Raw genomic sequence first — 23,529 nt, 5'->3', positions numbered from 1 at the left:
GTGGCAGGCCCTCACACCGAGGTGGTCCTTCACACCGGAGAGAAGCAGCGCCGGGTTTATGTGGGCATACAGCCAGCTCTGACCTTCGAACATGTGAATGCAAACAGGAAATCTCTGTCCGCACGAACCTCAGTCACCTGTCATCCTCTCTTCACTCGAAAAACATTCTGGTTTTTGATAATATTCTACTGTAGTTACATAATAGTGTAATATTCTTTAGGTTATTATTTGATTTGTGTTTACATAACTGTTATTGGTTTGGTCTGAAATAGCTCAGCAACCTTTGGTTGGATGGATTCCTATAAAATTTTATACAAAATTCATGATCCTGACAGGATGAATCCTACTGACTTTGGTTGATTCCCTGACCTCTCTCGCACCACCATGAAGTAAAAGTGCAGAGAGGGATCATGCTGCAGTCACATGGAACTGGCAGCCAATAGGGTGCACCCAGACATATGTGGTTGTAAGTGAACTATTCCAGCAATCAATAGATTAGTGACCCTCCTGGTCAGGGTAATTTGCAATAACTTGATTTGGTGATCATCAGACAGACCAGTGGGTCAAATTAAAGACTGACATGAAAAACTAATGACGCATCGCATCATCCTCGTGTGTGCTTCATATTTAGTGCTAATTTGCAAATATTAGAAAGCTATCAGACACAGATGATGATGATAACGGTAAACATCTCCTGCTGAGCATCTGCATGTTAGCATCGTCACTGTGAGCATGCTAGCAGTCTGATGTTAGCATTTAGCTCAAAGCACCACTGTGCCTTAGAACAGCCTCACTGAGCCACTAGGCCGCACACTCTCCTTGTCCATGTGCTGGTCCTGCTACAGGAGGTAGTTGGAGCTTAAAAATTCATATTCAGTGCCTCTGGTCTGCTCTGTCAAGTCAAAATCACTGTCATAGTCCCACAGCTGGCTTTGAAAATGTGGTTTTCTATGAGTTTTACAGAAGTCCTGTGGTAACTCAAAGCTGAAATTCAGCAGTAAATCTCAGAAACATCACTTCTTAGGATTTCTACTTGACTTGATGAATAATTGAGTGATTCAAATTTATTGTAAAGCTTGTCTAGTTGCATTCAAACTTCAAACTGACTCCTCTAAGGTTTGAGGATTATTTGAAGCCAGTGTTTTAGACTCTAAAGAGCGAGACTCTTAAAGAATTCAGGTTTAGCCTTGGCTTGCCCAAAAATGGTGTTTTTGCCCCTCTCCCTCTTTGCTGGCAGCTGTGACTCTTTATTCATCACTTTGAGTCAAGGTGACCACGTTGCACACTGTCAGGAGTGTAACACCGGCCTTCATCCTTGAGGCCTTTATAAAATATACACACAACTGCCCGTTTATCTTGATCTGTTGGTCCTTCATGCAAGTGATTTATGCGCTGTTCCTGTTGTTCCAGGAGCATTTCTGGTCAACATTGTGGGAGACCAAGGACTAAGGAGTTTTTTGAAAATGTGAACAACATGGCTCTTAATTGAAAATAATTAGAAAAAAGATTCAGAGTAATTAGGTCAAAAATGGATTCATAATCATACCATCATGAAGTGACAAACTAAAGAATTCAAGAATCACTGAAGTCTCATTATATACCATATTTAGAGGTATCTTTCTCCTTTATGGGTTTAAGGAAAAATAGTAATGCAATGAAAAGAACACACAGTTATAGGGACAACAATGTAATGAGACACTTTAGAAGATATTTTGAACTACTCTTAAAATGTAGCCTCTGCAATAAAACACAAGTTGCTTCTCTCACTCGCACATAAATTTGTTTCAGCTCTTACACATCGTGACCATTGACTCAGCTCCCCCTCAGAGACAGAGGGGGCGGGGGGGATGGGGAATCTAGAGGTCTGAGAAACTCAAGACCTCATGGCAACATACCACTCAGCCATCACAAGCACTTAAAGACTTTTAAAAACGTTGCAGCGTTGTTTACTATTGGCCCTGTGTGAACAAAAGCCGGAGCCCCGGTGTCTCCGCACTAACAAGGCCCATCTGAGGAAGGAGGGGAAATATAAGCAGGCCTTTGCTTGCCACTTCATTTCCTGGCTGGTAAGAGCCTGTTTCCTGTGCATCAACCTAAACATGGCATTTCACTGGAGGGACTTTGCCACTTGTTCCCCCCTGTGTTCCCCCTCCTCCACTTTTGACTCTCAGCTGCAAACAATCTATTCTCTAACAGTTTCCAGATCAGCCCCTGATAGGATCCTAATTGAAAAGGACATTTTGGAGGATGGACAATGTAAATCAGCCTCATGGTTTGTCAGGTCCAGGCAGCAGTTCAAACCAAGGGAGTGGTTGTGGTTTTTCAGCGCTTTATACCAATGTGTGGAAAGCAAGCTATGGAAACAAATTTTCACACCCGGCAACTATTTCATGGCAAGTATAAAGCTGTCTGCTTGAGGAGGGGCCGTCTGCCTACAAACAGTGGTGGCTTTGATTTAAATCCACTCAGAGCTGCATATGGGGGACAAATGTTACACATCTCGCCTTTTCCCTGTGAATCCAGAATGATTAAGGGATAGTTTGACATTTTGGGAAATACGTTTATTCGAGAGTTACATGAGAAGATCAATACCTCTCTCATGTCTGTGTGTTAAATATGAGGCCACAGCCTGTAGCTGGTTAAGGTTGGGATGTGCTCGAAAATAGTTTATACAACATGTCATCCAAACACATTGGAAGGTAATATAGTTATTTATAGCTATTCCAAATGGTGACACTTTGAGGTGTAATATGTAGTAATTTCACATTAGATCTTAAATATATTACCTCACGTCAGATAGATTTTTTTAATATTATTATGGTCGTTGTTCATCAATGAACCATAGTTCCAACGCTACTTCTCGACATCATCACACTTTTTTGTTTCAGTGTTTTGATGGAGACCCCGAGTGGCAGAAATTACAGACTGTGCATTTAAAGGCCAGGTGGAAATCCCGCCAACAGGAAGAGGAGACGTGATCATTGTTAGACAGGAGGATAACGCTGGCGACATCTTTCCTGGAAAGCATTCATAGTGTTGTGTTCAATTGTTGTGTAGAGTGAAAACGTTTCCAACCTCGCCAACTTGCCAGTTGTTTCCACCTGTTTCCAGTATTTATGTAAGTAACAGCCTCGTAGTTGCGGCTTCACATTTACTGTACATACTGTGTATGAGAGTGGTATCAATCGTATCATGAGACCCTTAGCAAAAAGCTATTCTCTTTCATCTTTAATCTATTCCTTTAATCTCTATGTTGCTTTGCATGCGTTATATAAACCTGAAAACCATACATACTGCACATGTAACTCTTTCTCAAGATACATGTCATCAGAAATATTTGAATTTATGTGCAGCCATGTGGCCAAGTATCATTTTCAAGCATACAACAACAAACAAAGACACGGGCCATTGCAGTTCTCAAGCTATGAGCCTTCAGATAATTTCATTTTCTCCTGTACCTCATCAAAACCAAATACAAATTCTGAAACCTGACCTCAGTGTTTTAAGCCAAAACTTGACTGTTCACTCTTTGGAATAGACTCAGTTGCTGTGGCTTGTCTCCATCAATTACCCAGATTTCACCACAGTGTGCTCTGTGCCTTTATTCAGCATTTGCAGTGTAATTACTGGCAGGACCTGCTTAAAGCTGTTATTTTCCAGATGGCAGGCAACACTCAAGAGCTGGTTAGTCCCACCACGTGCTCACGCTGGAGCCCATACAGTGAGCACTTAGCCTTCAGATGCCACGGAGCTGCTGCAGGCCTGGCTGAGCTGAAATGGGTCATGGGCAAAAGTACCTTTGGCTGAGGAAGAAAAGCTTCAGATTCCCAGGACCCAGAAAGCAAACGCTCTTATTCAAGGGAAAAGCCTTGCCTCCAGACCCGTGCAGACCAGACCCGCGGTTTGATTGCAGGGGGCTGTTTCCTGCAGCCAGAGGGGGGAAATGTGGGGTTTAAGGGGCTGAATCCTGATTGGATGTGGAGCAGATCTAAAGTTCAAAGCATACAGCTGTGAGAGAGAAAGAGTGAAAGGTCAACAGACTGGATTCGGTGGTTTTTGGAGCTGCATTCGATGAGAGGAGACAATCAGCAGCTGCGCAGTGACAGGGAGATTTACCAAGGCAAAGGTCTTCTCAAGGTTGACATACTATTCAGCTGTCTACTTGCTGAAAAGTGCACTGAGAGTCTGGCCATTGTTTATAGCCCTCATATTTATGTGAGAAATACATAGTAGAGCTATGTTGTATTATTTACATGTCAAACACATCTGCATTTCTGCAGGTTAGAAATAATCTTTAAAAAGCAGCTTATACAGTGCCTTGCAAAAATATTTACCCCCCTTGGCTTTTTACCTAGTTTGTTACATTACAACCTGTAATTTAAATGTTTTTTAATCTGAATTTTATGTCATGGATCTGCACAAAATGGTCTAAGTTGGTGAAGTGAAATGAGAAAAATACATATAAAAAAGAATATTAAAAAATGAAAAGATTGGCATGTGGATATGTATTCACGACCTTTGCTATGAAGCTCCTAAAAAGTTCTGGTGCAACCAATTACCTTCAGAAGTCACATAATTAGTGAAATGAAGTCCACCTGTGTGCAAATTAAGTGTCACATGATCTGTCCGTGTAAAAATACCTTTTCTGAAAGGCCCCAGAGGCTGCAACACCACTAAGCAAGAGGCATCACACCATGAAGACCAAGGAGCTCTGCAAACAAGTCAGGGACAAAGTTGTTGAGAAGTACAAGTCAGAGTTGGGTTATAAAAAAATATCCAAATCTTTGATGATCCCCTAGAGCACCATCAAATCCACCATCTTCAAATGGAAAGAAAATGGTACCACAACAAACCTGCCAAGAGAGGGCCGCCCACCAAAACTGACAGACCGGCAAGGAGGGCATTAATCAGAGAGGCAGCACAGAGACCAAAGGTAACCCTGAAGGAGTTGCAGAGTTCCACAGCAGAGAGTGGAGTATCTGTCCATGGGACCACAATAAGCCGTACACTCCATAGAGCTGGGCTTTATGGAAGAGTGGCAAGAAAAAACCCATTACTTAGTGTTAGAAATAAGGAGGCACATTTTGAGTTTGCCAAAAGGCATGTGGGCGATTCCCCAAATGTATGGAGGAAGGTGCTCTGGTCAGATGAGACTAAAATTGAATTTTTTGGCCACCAAGGAAAATGCTATGTCTGGCGCAAACCCAACACATCCCATCACCCCAAGAACACCATCCCCACAGTGAAACATAGTGGTGGCAGCATCATGTTGTGGGGATGTTTTTCAGCAGCAGGGACTGGGAAACTGGTCTGAGGGAAGGATGGATGGTGCTAAATACAGGGATATTCTTGAGCAAAACCTGTTTCAGTCTGCCTGTAATTTGAGACTGGGACGGAGGTTGAACAGGAAAGGTGAGAAGGTGAAAGCAACACTCAAGCAGTTTAAGGGGAAGCATTTAAATGTGTTGGAATGGCCAAGTCAAAGTCCAGACCTCAATCCAATTGAGAATCTGTGGTCAGACTTGAAGGTTGAAGGAAGCTTGAAGGAAGCAAAAACCATCCAACATGAAGGAGATGGAGCAGTTTTGCCTTGAGGAATGGGCAAAAATCCCAGTGGCAAGTTGCGGCAAGCTCATAGAGACTTATCCAAAGCAACTTGCAGCTGTAATTGTTGCGAAAGGCGGCTCTACAAAGTACTGACTTTAGGGGGTGAATAGTCATGCAGACTGAAGTTTTCTGTTATTTTGTACAATATGTTGTTTGCTTCACAAAAAAATAAAAATTAAAAAATCACATCTTCAAAGTTGTAGGCATGTTCTGTAAATGAAACGATGCAAACCCTGAAACATCCCATTTTAATTCCAGGTTGTGCGGCAACAAAACATAAAAAATGCCAAGGGGGGGGGGGGGGGGGGGGGGGGGGTGAATCCGTGAAGCCACTGTACATGTCATAGAAAATCAGAATTGTGATAAATCTACCCTTAAGAAATAGATCAGTGTTTTGGGGAAATATGCTTATTCACTTTCATACCAACATTTAGGTGATAAGATTGATTTGATTTATCTTAGCATAAAAATAGGGAAACAGGAGAAACAGCTAGTCTGGCTCTATTCAAAAGTGAAAGAAATCCACCTACCAGCCCCTCTAAGGCCTGCTTGTCAACATATTATATCTTGTTTGGTTAATCTCTACAAAAAACAAAGTGTAAAATCAATTTTACCAGCAGTTATTTGCCAGACTATTTCTTGGCTGAGACCTGATAGCAACCAGAGGACACTTCCAGAAGTTAGGTCCCAGGAGGCAAAACAAGGCTAGCTTTGTGCTAAGCTAAGTGAACTAGCTGCTGGTGGTTGCTTCATATTTATCACACAAACATGAGAGCTGCATCAATCTTTTTATCTAACTCAGGCTAAGAAGGAAAATAAGCATAGTTCCCAAAATGTTCAGCTTTTTCTGTAAAGCAGCTCCAGTAATGACTTTGAATGGTAATTCTCAAGCTTTGATTTTGCATCAAGTTGAGCCCATCCCTTCTCCTCTCTTCCTCATTTCCCTCTGCCTGCGAGGAGCAGCATTCTTGTTTGGGTTCACTGGACGATGATGGGCAGCTGTGAAAGGGAACACTTAACAAACTGAGATGGAAGAGGATGTGTGAGGCAGACCACAAGAAGGCAAACAATCTCCTTGCAGACAGCAGCAGCCATCGCTTTGTGAGTAACCAGTGGAGAGCAATCCATCAAAAGTCAGCGAGTATTTGTCTCACGTTACATCAAAGTAATCAAGGATTATAATCACGCTCTATCAAAAAAAATTTAACTTTAAATCAGAGCCAGATTAAGTGTTGTAGGTTTTGGGAAAAGCAGGCTTTTAAAATATTGTCTCTGAATGTTTATTAGCCCCTTAAAATTCAGTTTAATCATGACAGTCATCAATACTTAAGCTATGCTAAACAATATTGAGTTAATGGCATTCAAAGGAGTGTGAACTTAAAATTTCCCCCTAAAACCCTCAAACAAAATCAGGCCTGTGAGCTGACTGACATGTTCCTCCATGTCCCTCTGAAAAGACTTTATTTAACTTTACTCACATTTTACTCTGCCCCGAGTCAACTAGCCTCCGACTCAGACGCACAAAACACTAGTGCTGACAAAAGAAAAAAAACAGTGAGGAGACTGGGAGAAAAAGAGAAGCAGAAGAAGTGGGGAAAGAGTCGTTCAAAGGCGATCTTTCTCCCCTCCACTCTTCCCCATTCACTTCATGCCACATTGGCCCCTGGGGGAATGGGAGTTGCTTGTCATTGGTGCCATTCACCTGTCAATCAGAGTGTTACAGGATCCGATGGACTCCATGTTGTGGAGCTGAAACCCCCAGCCAAGAGGCACATGGGATGAAATCACCATGAGTTTATGAGTGCAACAAAACCACCTTCGCTGTCTGAGCAGTTCTGAAACATCCGCGGCCCGGCAGACCCTCATACTTTATTTAATGATCCTGGGGGAACACGATTATCCGACCACTCCTCATCAGCTTTAAATTGTACCCAGAGTGCAGCTCATTTCTGTCGATAAGTTTGGTTAAGATTTCTTATTCATACTTCTGATGCATTTAGACCAACAATACTGCAGAGTCAAATGTACAGCACGACAGCCCTGTCGCTCAGAGTATGATGAGCAGTTTTCTCCACAAATATTCTGCAGAAAGACACCCTGGTATGGGCGGACTCTAGTTCTTGAACATTGAGGTGTTCAGTTGGTGAATGATGGACAGAAATGACACAATGAGAAACAGTCATTACAACATTACTTTGCTATATCCTTTGGAAATAAACAGCACATATATGAAAAACAGAAACAGGTGGTACATTTTTAAAGTGCTTTACATGTTTTTTTTCCATTTTATGCTACTTTATACTTCTACCCCAGTACTTTTCAGGGCTAAATATTAAACTCTCTGCTTATTTGACAACCACAATTAGTTGTTTTTTTGCAGATTCAGACTGTATGTACAAAACATATATTCATCTTATGTGATATAATGCATTCTTGCATAGAGCGTGTAAATAAACAACAACGTTTAGTTAAAAAGTTAAGCATGTAAAGTTCATTCTTGACCAGGAAGTAGCCATTTGACAAAACAATCCCAACCTAAGGTCATAAGAAATATGTTACTTCAGTGATCTATGCACAGACATTTATGGTCTGAAAATTGATCTTTCAAATCTTCTAACTGAAACCTGCAGTGAAACAAATACTCTGAAGATACATTCCTGCTGTATTCATCCCCAGTAACTCTATAGACACAAAGCATCGCAATAACTACCCCCTCAAGCCCTCCTTGCCAGAACAAGATATAGAATAACACGGGGGAAAGTATCTGGGGGCACCATAAGTGTTCTGAAACAGGAGACAGATTTCCGCAAGCAAATCCAGGTGGTCTGCTGTCCAAAGTCCTCTGCTACTCATGAAAAGCCACTTTCCCCTCTGCCACCGCTGCATTCATACAGAGGACATAAACTGAAGTGGAGCCCGCTGTACCAGACCCAGACTGATTCATGACTCTGAATGTGATCTGCAGACAGCATGTGGAGCTGATGAAGGTGCTGAGGGCTCCTGCAGCAGTGGCAGAGTTGGTGACAGCAAACCATCTCGGCTCCCACACTGCTGCCCTGACTCCAAACATGCTGCTCCGTACGTGTGCATTACATGTGGGAATGATCCCTGAGAAAGCACTTTATAAATATGCGATCAATCAATCAATCAATCAGTCAGTAATGAGCTTGTGTAAATCTCTTTGCCCCCAGACTAGCCATCAATATTACTGTTTCGCTGAACACTGTTCTTTGTACAACCAGATTAACGCTCGGTAAGAATAACAGGACCAATGTGAATGTCCTGTAACCCGAGAGCCTTGAGGTGGTGCTAAGGGAACGCCAGGGGCCCTCTGTGTGAAAAGGGCCCAGTCAGGCTTGGCCTGAGCCATACAGACCACTACTCACTCCATCCACAGCCTCTCACAGCAGGATCCAGCCATCTGGACTCATTTCTGCTCTGACAGGGTGGCTCTCAGGGCCCATCTGTATGAGCGCTACATTCACAGTGGGCCCCAGGAATGTGCTTGTCTGGGAAGGAGCTGAGCAGATTTAAGGGATGACGGCACAACACGATATATCTTTTCACCCTGAACACTGGAGCATGTCATTTCATCAACATCTGTATTTCATTTTTAGTGCCCTGGTCAATCCTGGGTTCAGTTAGTTTGGTTTTGGGCACAGAAATATGCCTCAAATCATTTTATTATTGCCTGATGTTGAGCCATTTAGGCTACAAACACATGGCAAACATGAAATATGTTTTGTAAAACACGTCAAATCTTTCTCTCATTCCCCTAAACCCTAACTCCTACATATTCGGGTTGTAATTTACTTGTCTTGAAGGTTCTGCAATAGTTAAAAACAGATGATTGTTTCTCTTGCTGAGATATTTGTGAAGATAGAAATGGGGTGGCCTGGTGGTAAAACCCATAGCTTCTACAACTAACTGTTTAATTTCAGCCTTTGGCATCTCATGTATGTCATAGCCTTCTCCCTCAATATTTCCACTGTCAGTCTTCTCCATAAAGCTGAAAATGCTAAATCCTTTTTAAAAAGTTGTGAGTGCAGAAACCATTGCCCTGTGTTGTGTTACCCAGCTGAAATAACCTACTGACTTCCCAGTGAGGGTTTGGTTACCATAACCCCAAAGTGATCCATACTGTAGCAGAGCAGTAAATCCAGGCAGGTCCTCACTGCATGCATTACTGCCATTCTCGCGCCTGCAGCGACAGCTCAACCCTATTAGCTGTTCAGTTACTATGGCAACTAGTACTAAAACCCCAAAAGAGCCGACGGGAAGGGGTCAGAGGGCAACGGCAGGTCGTATGGCAGATAACCAACACATGTCTTGCCTGGGATTCTGGGTCTACTCACAGGGAAAGCACTGTGACCCACTGTAGATAAAGATGTAATGTACAGCTCACGTGGTTCTGTTTTAAAAACTGTAAACATGGTCCCACTTTCTAATAAGGAACTCTTCACACAGGTTTAAGAAGTTCTAACTAAGGGCTTTATTCATGATTAATAAATAATTTACTAATGGTAACGTCATGATTGGGTTTCCATGTTTGAAAAGAAGTCTCTCTGACTGGTTGTCTGTCCTCCTGCTCCATGGCACTCCAACATCTACACCACAATCCATTTATAATTGATCTATAAAGCATGCTTCAATAGTTTATTAACCGTTAACAAAAACAACATACAAACCCCTTATAAAATGTGCCTCATTACTTCAGATTATTTTCTGACACTTGACACCTGACACCTGTCCAGAAAGGTGAGTTCTAGGAGGCAGCTGAAACAGTACAGTTTTCAGTTACCAAAAACTGTGGAGGCTCATCACAGTTCAGAAGACAAGGAGAGCAAGTTTTTCTAATGACTTGGTGTGGAAATCAGTGCCAATTTGAAGAAAGCTGCTGAGGGCAAAGAAAGTAAATGGTGCTTAGTTATTGAAAACATCTTCAGCAGTGTTAATAATTAATCGCAGAAGAAAACAGCAGCTTAGCACATGAGCTTCATCAGTAGAGAAGCTGCAATTCCCGATGACCATACCAAGAGTCTATCCTCTGTGTTACAGCACTGGGGTGTATGTGTGTGAGTACGTTGATTTGCAACCTGCATAAGACCTGTGTCCTGTCCCCACTGAGACTGCGATCAATAAGATGTGTTTCTGGATACGACACACACCTCATTCATCTTCCATGCAGGCGTCTGCCAGCCTTTTCACTGAAACCACTTTTAATCACATCCCCAGGGCCTCCCCTGTGTTTTCTCATTGAAATGAAACTGAGGAATTAATGCTCAGGACTGTGACACATAACCATGTGCTGCTTTTACTGTGGGCATCCCTGTGTCTGTGTTATATTCCTATGGTGCGGTTGCAGTGCATGCATAAGTAAATTTCATGAACAAATGTACCCAATGTTACATAAGCCTGCCTTGGGGATGAAATGGTATCAGAAACAACAATGCATCAGAGGCAGCTCCGATGTGAATCCACCTCCTAGTAAAACCTTTTGTTCTGCTGCCTTTTGCTATGAGCTTCCCAGCATAAATCCATTCTCATTAGTGAACTGGGAGCACTGAGCTTTCGCCCGCTGAGCCTGGCAGTCCAATGCCAGCAGACAGCGTCCCCCAGTGGTGAGTTACAAATCAGAGTGGAATAACTGGTGGAGGAAAGGTAAACTTGGTCAAGCAGGAAGGCCTGTTAGTGGTGCTTACTTGGCCAATCAGCAGCTTTGGTGTTTCCAATTGGCTAGAAGGGAGCTGCCAATCAAATCCTCCACTGGGTAGTTTTTCTATGACCTCTTCAGTGCAGTTTGGGATGTCGTGGAGTACAGATCCACCTCCGTGAAAACCCTCCATTCTTGCAGAGGCATTGAGACCGTTAAGTTAAATAGAAGTATACCACAATATAAAAATGTGCCATTACAACTAAAGGTCCTGCATCCACAATCTTATCTGAGTAACAAAATGTAGCCTGTTTGTATTATATTATCAAAAGTATTAAAAGTTAAAGTTCTCACTAAAATTGCACCATTCTACATAATATTATTTTCCTCATACATGTATATTTTTGGAATATTATTATTGAGGGATTAAGCTGCATTTTACTGTTAATTTGAACTACTTATATAATGTGTGTGTGTGTATATGATTTAATCTATAACAAATTAAGCTAACTATCTGCATGTACTTTCCAGTATAAATATAAATAAAGTGGAGGAAAAAGTAATAGAAGAATGATATTTTCCTGAAATGCAGTTGAAGTATTAAGTAACATGGAATGGATTTACTCATGTAAAGCACAAGCACCTCAAAGCTGAACTTTAAATGTAGATATATTATACATTGTTATTAATGTAATGTAATATTATATTTCATTATATTACAATTCTAATACTATAGTATTATTATTATTATTATTATTATTATTATTATTATTATTATTAGTAGTAGTAGTAGTAGTAGTAGTTTTACATAATATAAATGACAACTAGAAACCTGATGATAGTTCGAAATGCAGATATCTTATAAGTCTCGTAAATTGTTTTTGGACCTACGTGAGTTACACTATGATGACATTTTATATTTGTATTGTATGCAGCTTTCAAATAAATATCTGGCTGCGCATTCGCTTCCACCGGCAGTGAACGTACAGGATCAGAGAATCATCCATTTGGAACCAGCCTGTAATCCCAGTGAGACACGCCAGTTCACACAGTCTCCTGCCATACACAGCTGACGCCCATGGGTGGCAGGGTTGTTCCGGACCACTGGACGGGGGGAGGGGGTGACGGGCGAGCGGACTGCTCTCTGATTGGTCGGCGGTGTGCGCGTCCCCGTCGTCTCCTCCCGTCTTTCCTGGCATGACCTTTTCCCTTGGCAACCACTTCCTCCGAGCAGCCACGGCCATCTTTAATTTTAACTCATTCATGAAAAGTTGTTCGGCGCATGTAAACACGCCGAGCGACCCGTTTGCGCACAAAGCGGCATCGACGGCGCTGTGTGCATGTAGTTTCCAGCGACAGGCTCCGAACAGAGCAGAGCAGCACCGCAGCAGGCTGTCCGCCGAGATTAAGTAAACACCGAAAGCGTACGTGCATATTGTTCTTGTGCATCACGCAGGCACGTTTCCTCTCATGTTTTCACGCCGCTGCTTGCACAGTATTCTCTTATCTAAACTGTCTGAATGAACTAAACACGTGCGTGGACAGTAACGTGTTGCGTTCGGGGCTCAGAGAGTAGTGTGTTGTGCTTCCGAAAGAAACAGCAGGTGGAGCGCTGTCATAAGTGTGCGGATCATTGTCTGAAGGGCACAGCAGAGTGGCCGCCACTGCCATGTTGTTCTGCAAATGTCACAGCAACAGGGAGATGAAAGTGTTTGTGTCACCGTGGAGTTGAACAGAAAAAGCAGACCGTTGTTGTGTGTTTTCATGTGCTCCTGAATGAGCCGTCAGTGCCACAGGCTGCTTGTCATTTATTTGCTTCTCATTCATGGCAGGATGAGAAAGAAGCAGACTGCCAAGCAAAGGAAGACTGAGGAGACTACAGTTGTCCAGGAGTTTGTGGTGGAAAAAATCATTCGCCGCAGGATCTTTAATGGAAGAGTGGAGTACTTCCTGAAGTGGAAAGGCTTCACTGAGTGAGATGTTGCAGAATCAGTTGCAATCAGTTTGCTTACTCTTCTGTTGTGTAATGTTTTTTGTGGTTCCGCATGTTTTTAAATGCTCCTTTCTGGTGTATTTACAGTGCAGAAAACACATGGGAACCTGAGGACAATCTGGACTGTCCTGAGCTCATCGAAGAGTTCCTGAGAAACACCCACTTCTCAGAGGAGATTGACGAAGAGCAACGTGAACAAGAGTTCATCCCTAAAGAAGAAATGACGGAGCAAGAGACGGAAATTGTGAGTATGCGAGGAATGTTTCCATGTTATTCGCAGAACTTCCTCACCTGAATCAACGTGTTATTAGAATCCTCTTCATGAAGTGCATTTGTTGCTTTAGGTTTCTACCCTCAGAAAATTTCAGCAAACTTTTCCTCCTAAAGTAAAAAGAAGCTGCACTGGAGTCGAGTAAGATCATCTGACCATGTGTGCGGATTCTGTTCCTGCTTTTTCTGAGAATTTTAAGACTGAATATGAAACTAAATGGTGTGTGAAGGTGGTTAGTTTCGCAATGCCCCCGAAAGTGAAAGCAGTTAAAAAGCACATAAATTTTCCCTTTTTTTCCCACAACGGGCATGTACAGTCGAAGGAAAAGCCACATCCAGCCTGTCTCCTACTGCAGATCTTGTCTTTGTGTTTCTCTCTCACTGCTGCACGTTCGTCCTTCTCCGTGCAGTCCTGTATGCAGTCTCAGCAGCTGGCTCGCACTGTGCAGAGCAACAGCGACGTCGGCGAGCCAAATGAGCAGTCGGACACCCCCACTAACCTCAGCACTTACCTCGAGCCTGAATGCATCATCGGCTCCACAGACAGACAGGGAGAGCTCATGTTCCTCGTCAAATGGTAACTCTACCGCTTCCCCTTTTCTCTGTCCTTGAATGAATGCCAGGGGTTGGGTAAATGTTTGTATGACGGTAAAGTTGTTCACGCTTAAAGCCACAACCTACATGTTCATCCTACAGCGAAGACGGTGGAGCGTTTAGTGTCGGGTTTACGAGGGCGTTCCATCTTGTTGCTATAGGTGTGCAGCGTCATTACAGTCTATACGGTGTCATTTACCGACCATGTAATGTGAATGTATCATTTACTAAGGAGACAAAGTTTGAAGACACTGACATTGACAAAACATTCCTCAGATTAGTAACTGATTTATGGAGAGCCTCTCTGGCCACAGGAAATTTAAAGGGGAACTTCAGCGGTTTTACACATAAAAGTCAGCTTGTTCGAGACACTCCTCAGCCTGTGGAAACAGCTGCTGTCTTCTGTGGCTCTGAAAAGGACTGAGAATGTTTGATAGAAAGCTTGTTTTTATGAACCAAACATTTGGCATTTATCATTAATGGAGGGTCCTGAGTCCTTCCTCATAATATAAACAGCATTCAGTCTAATGAGCTATTATTGTTATTCATTAAAAATAGGAGGCCTCCACCTAAATGGTTTCCTTCTCCCGTGTGTTTCCCCACAGGAAGAACTCCGACGATGTGGCCCTGCTGCCGGCCCGCGAGGCCAGCGCCAGGTGTCCCCAGATGGTCATCGACTTCTACGAGCAGAAGCTGACGTGGCACTGCGGAGACGAGGAGCAGTGAAGTGGCTTGTGTACAGAGGCGAACTGATAAACAGCTGCGCTCTCGCCTGAAGCTTAGTTTAACCTCCATCCAGTGTCCTCCTTCAGCTGACATTAGAGGTGCGCTGTGTGAAATTGCGTCCCGCTGCAGTTGGAGTCTCAGATTCTGGCAGGTGCGACGGCCTCAGCGGGGATTGAAGCGCTCTTGGTCCCGTGGTGCTCAACGAGGTCTCCGTGCCTTTGTGGAGGCTGCGATGGAGACTGAAACTAACCTTTGTGTGTAGCAGCTGACTTGAGGTCAGACTAACCTGTAGCAGCTTTGGTCTTGTGTGAACAGACACAATCACTGTGGACGTGTTTTGTTTTTATGGTTATATACAGTAGTCATTTAGTATATATCGTCCTGTTTAGCTACAAGGATCTTGGTTGTTTAGTGTGTGTTCAACACTATGTAGTCAGACTGAACTAACTGCTGTCCAGTTCGTACCTCCAGTCCATGTAGCTTTTAGTTGGAGCTGAATATCGTAGACCTGTTGTTCGAGCATTTTGTATTTTGTATGTGTGAGATGTTTGTAGCTACAGCTTTACTCTGTCTTACTGTGTCACTGAATGACCCTTATGGTTGATATGAAAGATTTGAAAATGTTACCCACCTGAAATTCCCCCGTACTTCCAATCAGCTGCTAAGTACCAAAAGTTCTCTCCTGTGCATTGAATTATAACAAGAACATTTTTGAGTTTTTAAAATATTATTTGGCGCTTATACAAAGTCCTGGCAGAGTCGAAAGATCATAGTTTTTCTGAAGTAAATGTACTGACATGTCCATACATTGAAAATGACGTGTGCACCTGTGATGGCTGATAAGATTGTTAAATGTAGCACTTTAGATATGAGACTGTCCAGTTATGCTGGACACTGTCTTCCAGCAATTACACAGGCCATGTACATGACACCTGTATCCTGACGGCACTGTCCTGACTCAACATATCTCCCATGGCTGTTATGGGACACTCAGCTGAACCTTAAACCTCCTAAAATACACCTACTACTGAATTACTGTCACTGTTGACCATGGATCTGTGAAGTCTCTGTGAATAAAGGAAACCTTTTGTGAAGTTTTATCCTGTGGACTTTTTCTTAAGTCAACATTGGTCACATGCTGAATGTGATTGCTGATGTAGAAGCAGTAGGTCAGGTACGGGATGTGTTTCGACTGGTTTTAAATGATAGTCAATAAGCGATAAAGTGATAAGTCGTAGTAGTTTCATGCAGTCGTGTTGGCACGTGTCATACCAGCTCAATGATTCAGTCATCAGCATGAAGTTTTACTGGTGTGCTTATCTCAGTCTTGTGACATTATTTTGAAACCTTTGCTCCTGGACAATAAAAGAGGGAATCAAAGCCAGCGGTGCAATGCTACGCTCAGCATTATCTGGCTGACTGCCTTACTGAGGTTCAGACAAGAACACTTGGATTATGAGAGAAGAAACTGAAAATGCTGTGAAATCGGTAGGTCTGAAGTTAACCCATGATTTTTGTTTTTTAGAAAAATTTGACCTTTGAAGCATCACATTTTTCTTTTTTCTTTTCTCTTTCTTTTTTTCTTTTGTCCTGAGCAACAGAGGACATTTGTCGGGATTTTCCGATCCTGATTCTTGTCTTCTTGGTCATTGCACTTCCTCTTTCTACCAATAAAAACTTCCCTTTTTTTCATTACACACGGTGCATTCAGCTCAGTGTCTCTCCTGACTTCTCCATGCAGCAGATCATCAGCGTCTGGGTGCGGGACCCGCGGATACGAAAGAATGACTTTTGGCATGCCTACATAGACTATGAAATTTGTTTACATGTAAGTGAAACGATAAAAGCAGGTTGTTTGAATCTCTGCAATCAGTGGAGCTCATTGTAATATGTGTCACATGTCACCTGTGTCAGACCGACAGCGTGTGCTTCACCAAGAAGGTCTCAAGTGTGAGAAGGAGGTACAGCGAGTTTGTATGGCTCAGGCAGAAGCTTCAAGCAAATTCACTGCTACTGTAAGTCAATTTCTCTATTTTTGATGCATTTTCGTTCCGTTTTTTCATGTTGAAAGTAATCTGCGTTATAGTTCCTGTCCATTTTTAAGGTGTGTTTGTGTCTTTTGCAGGGTACACCTACCAGCGCTGCCCCCAAAGAACCCCTTCTTCAGCCTGAACAATGCCCAGCAGATCACTCAGCGGATGAAAGGGCTCCAGACGTTTTTGGAGCAGTAAGAATGACCTCACAGATCAATAAAAATATGACCTTTGACATACAACTGCACAAACATAACAAAACTGGTGAATCACACTTTCCAAGAACACGAGGCACATGACTACTGTTTTCAACAGGCAATACAATTATACTGTATCAACGATCTTCATTAATTTGTTACCCTTGGTCTCTAGGATCCTCCAGAACCCGCTGCTGTTGTCCGACAGTTGCCTGCATTTGTTCCTGCAGTCACAGCTCAGCGTGTCCAAGATGCAGGCCTGTGCTGCAGGAAGGACCCACTACTCTGTGGCCCAGGCGGTCCAGGGCTGTGGCCTGAGGCGATTCCACTCTGCAGAGGATCTGCAGAAGGACATCAGCACTTCCTGTGACTCTGACTCAGACAGGTATTGTAATGTCACACTCTGAAGTTTTTTATTTCCCCTCTCCAAGAATCCGTATTTTTCTTTAAACACTCATCAGTAAAGCTGAAAGTCTGTTATATCTAACACTAGAGTTCTCTTGTATTTGCATTGTGAGCAGTCAGCCCAAGATATGTTTTTAGGCATAAACTCACTGATGTATTTTCCAGGATAGATAATATGAGAACTCCTTCTGCCTCATTCCCTAAATTCTACAATTTAACTTTCCACGGCTCCTTCTTGCCTTTGTCATTCTAGCTCGGAGTGTAGAGATCCAGAGCCTCAGATTAAAGATTTGGCGATAAATAAAGCAAAGAGTGCACCTTCACTTGATCTCATGAGAGCCAGCCAGGAGGAAACCCTCAGCCGCACATCTGATTCACCATGAAAACTTCCTCATCATATCGCTGGCGGAAGTGTTTCGACCTGAGAGGAAGAAATTCGCCTGTTACCCTCTCATGCAGCACTTTTAGCTACATGGTTTCTCTATTATTATTATTTCACTCATTAAAAAAGTAATAGTGTATTAAGTTCTCATTAAGGTATTTGAGTCTGAAACATGCACAGTACATGGTAGTAAAAATGTACTCATTGTATTTCTATAAAGTATTGTTAACCAGTATGTTCTTTGTACAGCTATAAAGTTGTAGCATCAATGTGCCTGAAGATGGCAGTGTCGTTACATCCATGTATTTGTATATTCACTTTTCATGAACATAATGCTGTAGCTGTCCATATTTATGTCATAAACAAGTGTAGCAGAAGCATCGTGACTGGTGGTCATTCATAAGGTGTTCTTTTCCACATTTGTGCAGATAACAATGCAATATCTTAAGCAGTGACAGCCCAATGTCTCTCTCTGTGGCTGAACTCCCCCCTCCTAATGAAGAGGAAATGTGGGAAGCTTGTCATCTGGCGGCTACCGCAGTGCTTAGCAGTCTGACGTGTAATGGGGTCTCCACAGAGTTTTCAGACAGCCCCCCTGTCAGGTGTGCGGCTGGTAGGAGGTCCTGTGGGATCCCAATGGACTCGCTCCTGTCTGAGAAGGCTACCAGGTAGACAGGCTGCATTGCTCCCTGCTGAACAAAATGCCAGCTGCACTGACAAGCCACCTTTTCTATCTGTCTCTCTTGCTTTGTGTTTTTACAGTATGAGCCTTTTCACTACAGTCACATATCCATGTGTGTGTGTGTGTGTGTGTGGGTGTGCATATACTCCCACAGTGAGAAGCACCATGGTTATGCAGAGGTAATGACCACTAAACATGTGATGGCAGGCTGACATATCTGCACGGCTAATTACATTAGCTTTGTCAGTGCAGCGGATGTGATATTCATGATAATTCAGAGCAGACAATAGGCCGTGTTGCAGAGAACAGAGAGGTGACGTCACCTCAGACCTGCTCCGCTCTGAGCAGTAGAACGGTTTGCACAGCAGGAAAGCCCACAAACTCAGATTGGGAGGTGGAACATCTTGTCTGAAGATGTGTGTGGGTGTGTACATATGTGTGTTCATGCACGTCCAGTATATGCATGTGTCTTCTTTGTCAGTGCTTAACAGTGTGGGGCAGCATTACCCTGCAGCCTCAAACACATTCACTGAGGGTGCCAGTCCTGCAGCTTCAGCTGGATGTTCAAAGGAGGTTTATGCTTCTATGACATCCAGACACCACACCGTAGGTATCAAAGTGAGGGCGTTTTTACACAAATGTGTGCATGTGGAAAGCCATACCTGTCTTATCATTTAATGTTCCAACGTTCCAACAATTTCTATCATTGGTGCAAATTCATTTTAAGTTCTTCTCCAGTTATCATTTGATCAGAGTGTTGTCATCAAAGAAGCACCTAAAATGTAATCTAACCATTTTATATTTTTTACAATAATATTGGGTGTGCATGGTGATAATTTCCCAGAGACAAGCACTCGCTGCTATAACTGTCTGCTGCTACCCTGACAGGAGGGTAGAAGATACAAAATGTCACCTACATTTTGTTTGCAAGTGACAGCTTTGGGCATAATAGATTCAACAATGCAAAGCCTAGACATTGTGGGTATTTTATAAGCCAATTTCATTTGTTTTAGAGTAAATGTGTTTAAATCTGACTATTTTTAGGCCATCAAATATATAAATGAATCAAGGCTTCAGCATTTCTCTACTCACCCGTCCTTTAAGTTCCAAGTAATTATAGTATTTTAGAGACATTAATTTTGGTTTCTGGTCAGCATTTTATGAGAGTGGTTAGGGGTGTGTTGGGAAGACTCGTGACCTCAGTATTTCTAAAATCCTGGCAACATTACAACCCTGGAGCAGCTAATGCAAGAGGTTGTTATACGTGGTAAAAATGGATAGCATGTCACGTGACTTTCAGTGAGTGATTTTGTCTGGTTTTGAGCAGCTGTAAGGACAATGTCTGTGGTCCGTGTTGAGTAAATCATGCATGTATGTGTCAGTGAGTTTCCCTGCATAGCTGAACACTTGCTAACAGGTCTCTACAACAACAAAGCCTTGTTTGTTGCTTCGAATCCCATGGATTGAAACATTTACGTTGTTGCTTTTACTCTGACCTGTCCAGGAGTATTGACTCCTCCTTTAATGGTCTGAAACTCTGGTCCACTGCCTGTTAACCTTGAGCTACTGTAGCCTACCCTGTCAGTGTGCCTCTGCTGCCATGACAACACTGACACATTTAAACCCATCAGATCGATTGGCTAACAGCTCCCTGCTCCATGTTGCGTGACACCCAAGAGGTCAAATGGAGTGAAAACACAGGGAGCGAGTAAAATCCCTCTGTTTTAGGGGGGATATAACCACAATCAGTCAGAAAAATGCAAGAAGTCAAGTTTTTATGATTTCCACAAATGCTTTAGCTCAGTTTAATCTAATTAGCATGCTTATTGTTTGAGACATAAAACAGTAGAAGATAAGATGGCCCCTGTGGGAGATGCCCATCTGCCTCCGACCAAGTCAGCACGTCTTTCTGCAGCGACAGCTCAAATAAACCCCACCTCATGTCTGTGATCTCATGCTTGACTTACCATTCCCACTGTTGTGTAATTAACACAGAATCACCAGAAAAGGCAAAAAAATAAAAATCCATTTTATGTGTTGGAAAGAAGCAAATTGTCAAACTGGAATGTAACAATATGAAATCCCAATCAGGGTTTGTTTACTGAGCAGGCTGCACAGAGCCAAAAACAAATGGAAGTATTGAGGGAGATATGCTCCAGTGGAGGCAAATTACAGATAAATCAGAGGCTGCTCATGCATTTTAAGTGCCACATTATACAGAATCCATTAGTAGCAATAGGACTTCAGCACCACTTGAGATATTAAATCTCTTTGCCTGCAACTCAGTGGAACCAGGATGAGTCAATATCAGAGAAGCCCAGCTGCACTGCCAATAGATAGGGGATGAGACCTAAAGGAATGATGCCAGAGTTACCAACAACAGACAAAAGCACAAGCTGCTGATGCTGATGTGTAGCTTGTTATACAGCAAGACAATCACATTCACTATAGGGGCAGATGAAGGAACAAGGTAAATGATCTGGAAGTCTGAGGTTAATTGAATTGTTAATAACATACGCCTCGGCTCTGAACATCATTTCAAGGTCGCCCACATTTCATGCCAATACTGAGCGCTGATTTACTGAGGGCCACAAAACTTCCACAACCTGATAGCCAAAAAGGGATTTTCAGATGTTACATCTGTCCTTGTAGCTGTGTGTGCCTGTGTCTTTTTGTGTGTGCGTGCTCAAAACCTAACCCTATATAATAATACCTGCCCCAATCTGGTGGAAAAATACTCTTTCCCAAGGCTGAAGCATTTTTCTCTGTCACTCAATTGTCCCAGATGGAAATGAGCTGATGTACCAGCTATCCATCATTCATCAAACCCAACAGCCCTGGTACCTTTCCTCTGTTCTGCATGGCTTATACCTGCTATTTCCCCTCCACATGCTGTCGCCTCTTGGTGCACGGATGTAGCAATTACTGGGAACGGGCGTGATCATTGTAGCAAGGCGAGCAACAGCTTCTCATCTCCTGGAATCAGGGCGGATCAGCGTGAAACCAGCTCCTCTGCCTTGAACACATGGGCCTGGGGGGGAAAGTGAAGTTGAGATCATTGCTTCATAATTTCCAGGAATAATATGGTGTGCAAAATCAGACATGTTTCCTTTGGAGCGTACAGCCAGAAACAGATGGAGAGGGAAGGGCCTTGTGTTGAGATTAACATCCATGTTTCAGGTGCATATTTGGATATATTGAAAAATGTTCTTGAATTCACACTAAAACACAGATCTCCCTGTGCATATTGCATGAAAAGGATCCTAGAGGTTACAAATGAGCTCAGACAAGAGTGTAAGAACTCTGAAATGAGTGTGTTTCAAGGCACCTTTAGTGTCTATGATGCCTTTTGCTCATCCATAAATGAATGTGTGTCTTGGACCAAGGGAACAGCCCCTCTGTGTGTCACAAGATCATGTGTGAATAACAACCCCCTCCAGATTAATGCCTTGTTAGAGATGAAGAACAGGTAGAGAGGGAGCTCTCTGGTCAGACCCAGTCCAGTGAATGTAGAGACGCCCGGTGGTGGCAGTGAGAGGACGATGGAGGGTGGAGAAGCAAGGGGGGAAAAAAATGGAGGGGTAGAGGGCACCGTCTCTTGAGGCCTCTGTGCTTCGCTGCCAGTGTGTGTAAATCAGCAGGCAGCTCACGGCTGCAATGAGGTAGAAAATAAAAAAAACATAAAAATGTCTAAGTGAAATAAGAGGCAAGGAGAAATCTTTTATGATGAGCCTAAATTCTCCTTACTCTGCAGTAGATCCACTGGCCGGCTCAGCTTGTCTTCTCCAGACACCGTCCATCATCCCTGTGTCTGCATATAGCCACAAATTACTCAAATTACCCCACCTGCTATTCATGTAATACATATGTAATGACTATCCTAAATTCACATGATTAGCATTCATAGTATGTTAATAGGTCCATGTCAAATTCATTAATATGCACGTAAAACGATGTGGACCGCCAAACCAGAATGTCTGAAGTTCTGCAGATGTGGTTTAACACACATAAAGTCCTGGACGAAAGTTTAACGACATGTTTAAACTCGTGTTATTGAACATTTTTCATCATTCGAGCATGGAAGTTCATTCTTGACCTTTGGGAACAACATATATAACCAAAACAATTTAAATTCAAAGGCCTGCTCACTAGCTTTTGGAGCTGTCACACTGCTCCTCGTGGTCTTCTTCAGCGAGAATACCGGCAGGTTTAGGTGCCATTGACACCGAAGTGTCTTACCCTTTAAGCAGTAACATGAGCATTGTCCGAAAGTATTCAGGTCAACTTGGAAGTTTCCATCATTCATTGTTTTACAACACTAAATCAGGGTTGATTTACTGGAGCGTTTTTTGGCACTGATCAGCAGAACAGGCATCTCTAATTGGTGCAGCCAGTTGGTTTTAGTGAAGGAGTTCCAATTGATTGTTGTATAAATACTGTGTATCTGTATCTGGATGGTCCAGCTTTTGTTGAGTCAGCATCATGGCAAAACCTACACCATGAAGACAAAGGAGCGCTCCAAGCAACTCCACAAAAAGGGGATTGAAAAGCACTAAAAGAGACGGATATATAGCACATTTCACAAGGCAATTCCAAGCACTTTATATAATGCCATAGTGTAGCATTGACTTCTGTCCCTTTTTGCTTCAAGCATACTCAGTCTCAGCATCAATAAAATAACGCTTCAATGAAATACTTCAAATTAGCTTGTACAGTAACCATTTGTATTGCACCAAAGTCGGTCATATTTACAGTGTTAGCTAACATAGTCAGCAGCAAGTGTTAGTGATATTTCATAGATAGCTATTAACACTTAGGGTAAGTTTTTGAGGTAACATGAGAGAAAGTCCAGCAGGCTGAGGGAGCCGAATCATCTCTGACAGAAGTGCATCAGTCAAAACTGCAAAATGATTTACAGTAAATAGTCGTGACATTAACTGCACTGACAAAAAAAGGAACAAGGAAAAAATTATAATACTGGATATAG

General features: G+C 42.7%; 2 protein-coding genes across 2 annotated transcripts; both read left to right on the top strand.

Annotated features, from left to right (window-relative positions):
- Positions 1-12,435: 12,435 nt before the first annotated feature.
- On the top strand, positions 12,436-15,941 carry cbx3b (chromobox homolog 3b). Its single transcript, XM_076737986.1, has 5 exons — positions 12,436-12,684; positions 13,093-13,233; positions 13,341-13,497; positions 13,934-14,100; positions 14,723-15,941. The coding sequence occupies exons 2-5, from the start codon at positions 13,094-13,096 to the stop codon at positions 14,841-14,843; spliced, it is 585 nt and encodes a 194-aa protein (XP_076594101.1). The 5' UTR covers positions 12,436-12,684; position 13,093; the 3' UTR covers positions 14,844-15,941.
- A 618-nt stretch (positions 15,942-16,559) lies between these two features.
- snx10b (sorting nexin 10b) lies at positions 16,560-18,227 on the top strand. Its single transcript, XM_076737985.1, has 5 exons — positions 16,560-16,671; positions 16,758-16,858; positions 16,969-17,070; positions 17,249-17,458; positions 17,732-18,227. The coding sequence occupies exons 1-5, from the start codon at positions 16,579-16,581 to the stop codon at positions 17,859-17,861; spliced, it is 636 nt and encodes a 211-aa protein (XP_076594100.1). The 5' UTR covers positions 16,560-16,578; the 3' UTR covers positions 17,862-18,227.
- The last annotated feature ends 5,302 nt before the right edge of the window (positions 18,228-23,529 follow it).

The sequence above is a fragment of the Chaetodon auriga genome, chromosome 8 (genome assembly GCF_051107435.1).
Source record: "Chaetodon auriga isolate fChaAug3 chromosome 8, fChaAug3.hap1, whole genome shotgun sequence".
Taxonomy (NCBI): Eukaryota; Metazoa; Chordata; class Actinopteri; order Chaetodontiformes; family Chaetodontidae; genus Chaetodon; species Chaetodon auriga.
The sequence above is the reverse complement of the archived record's forward strand: the minus strand, read 5'-3'. Positions and strand labels throughout refer to the sequence as shown.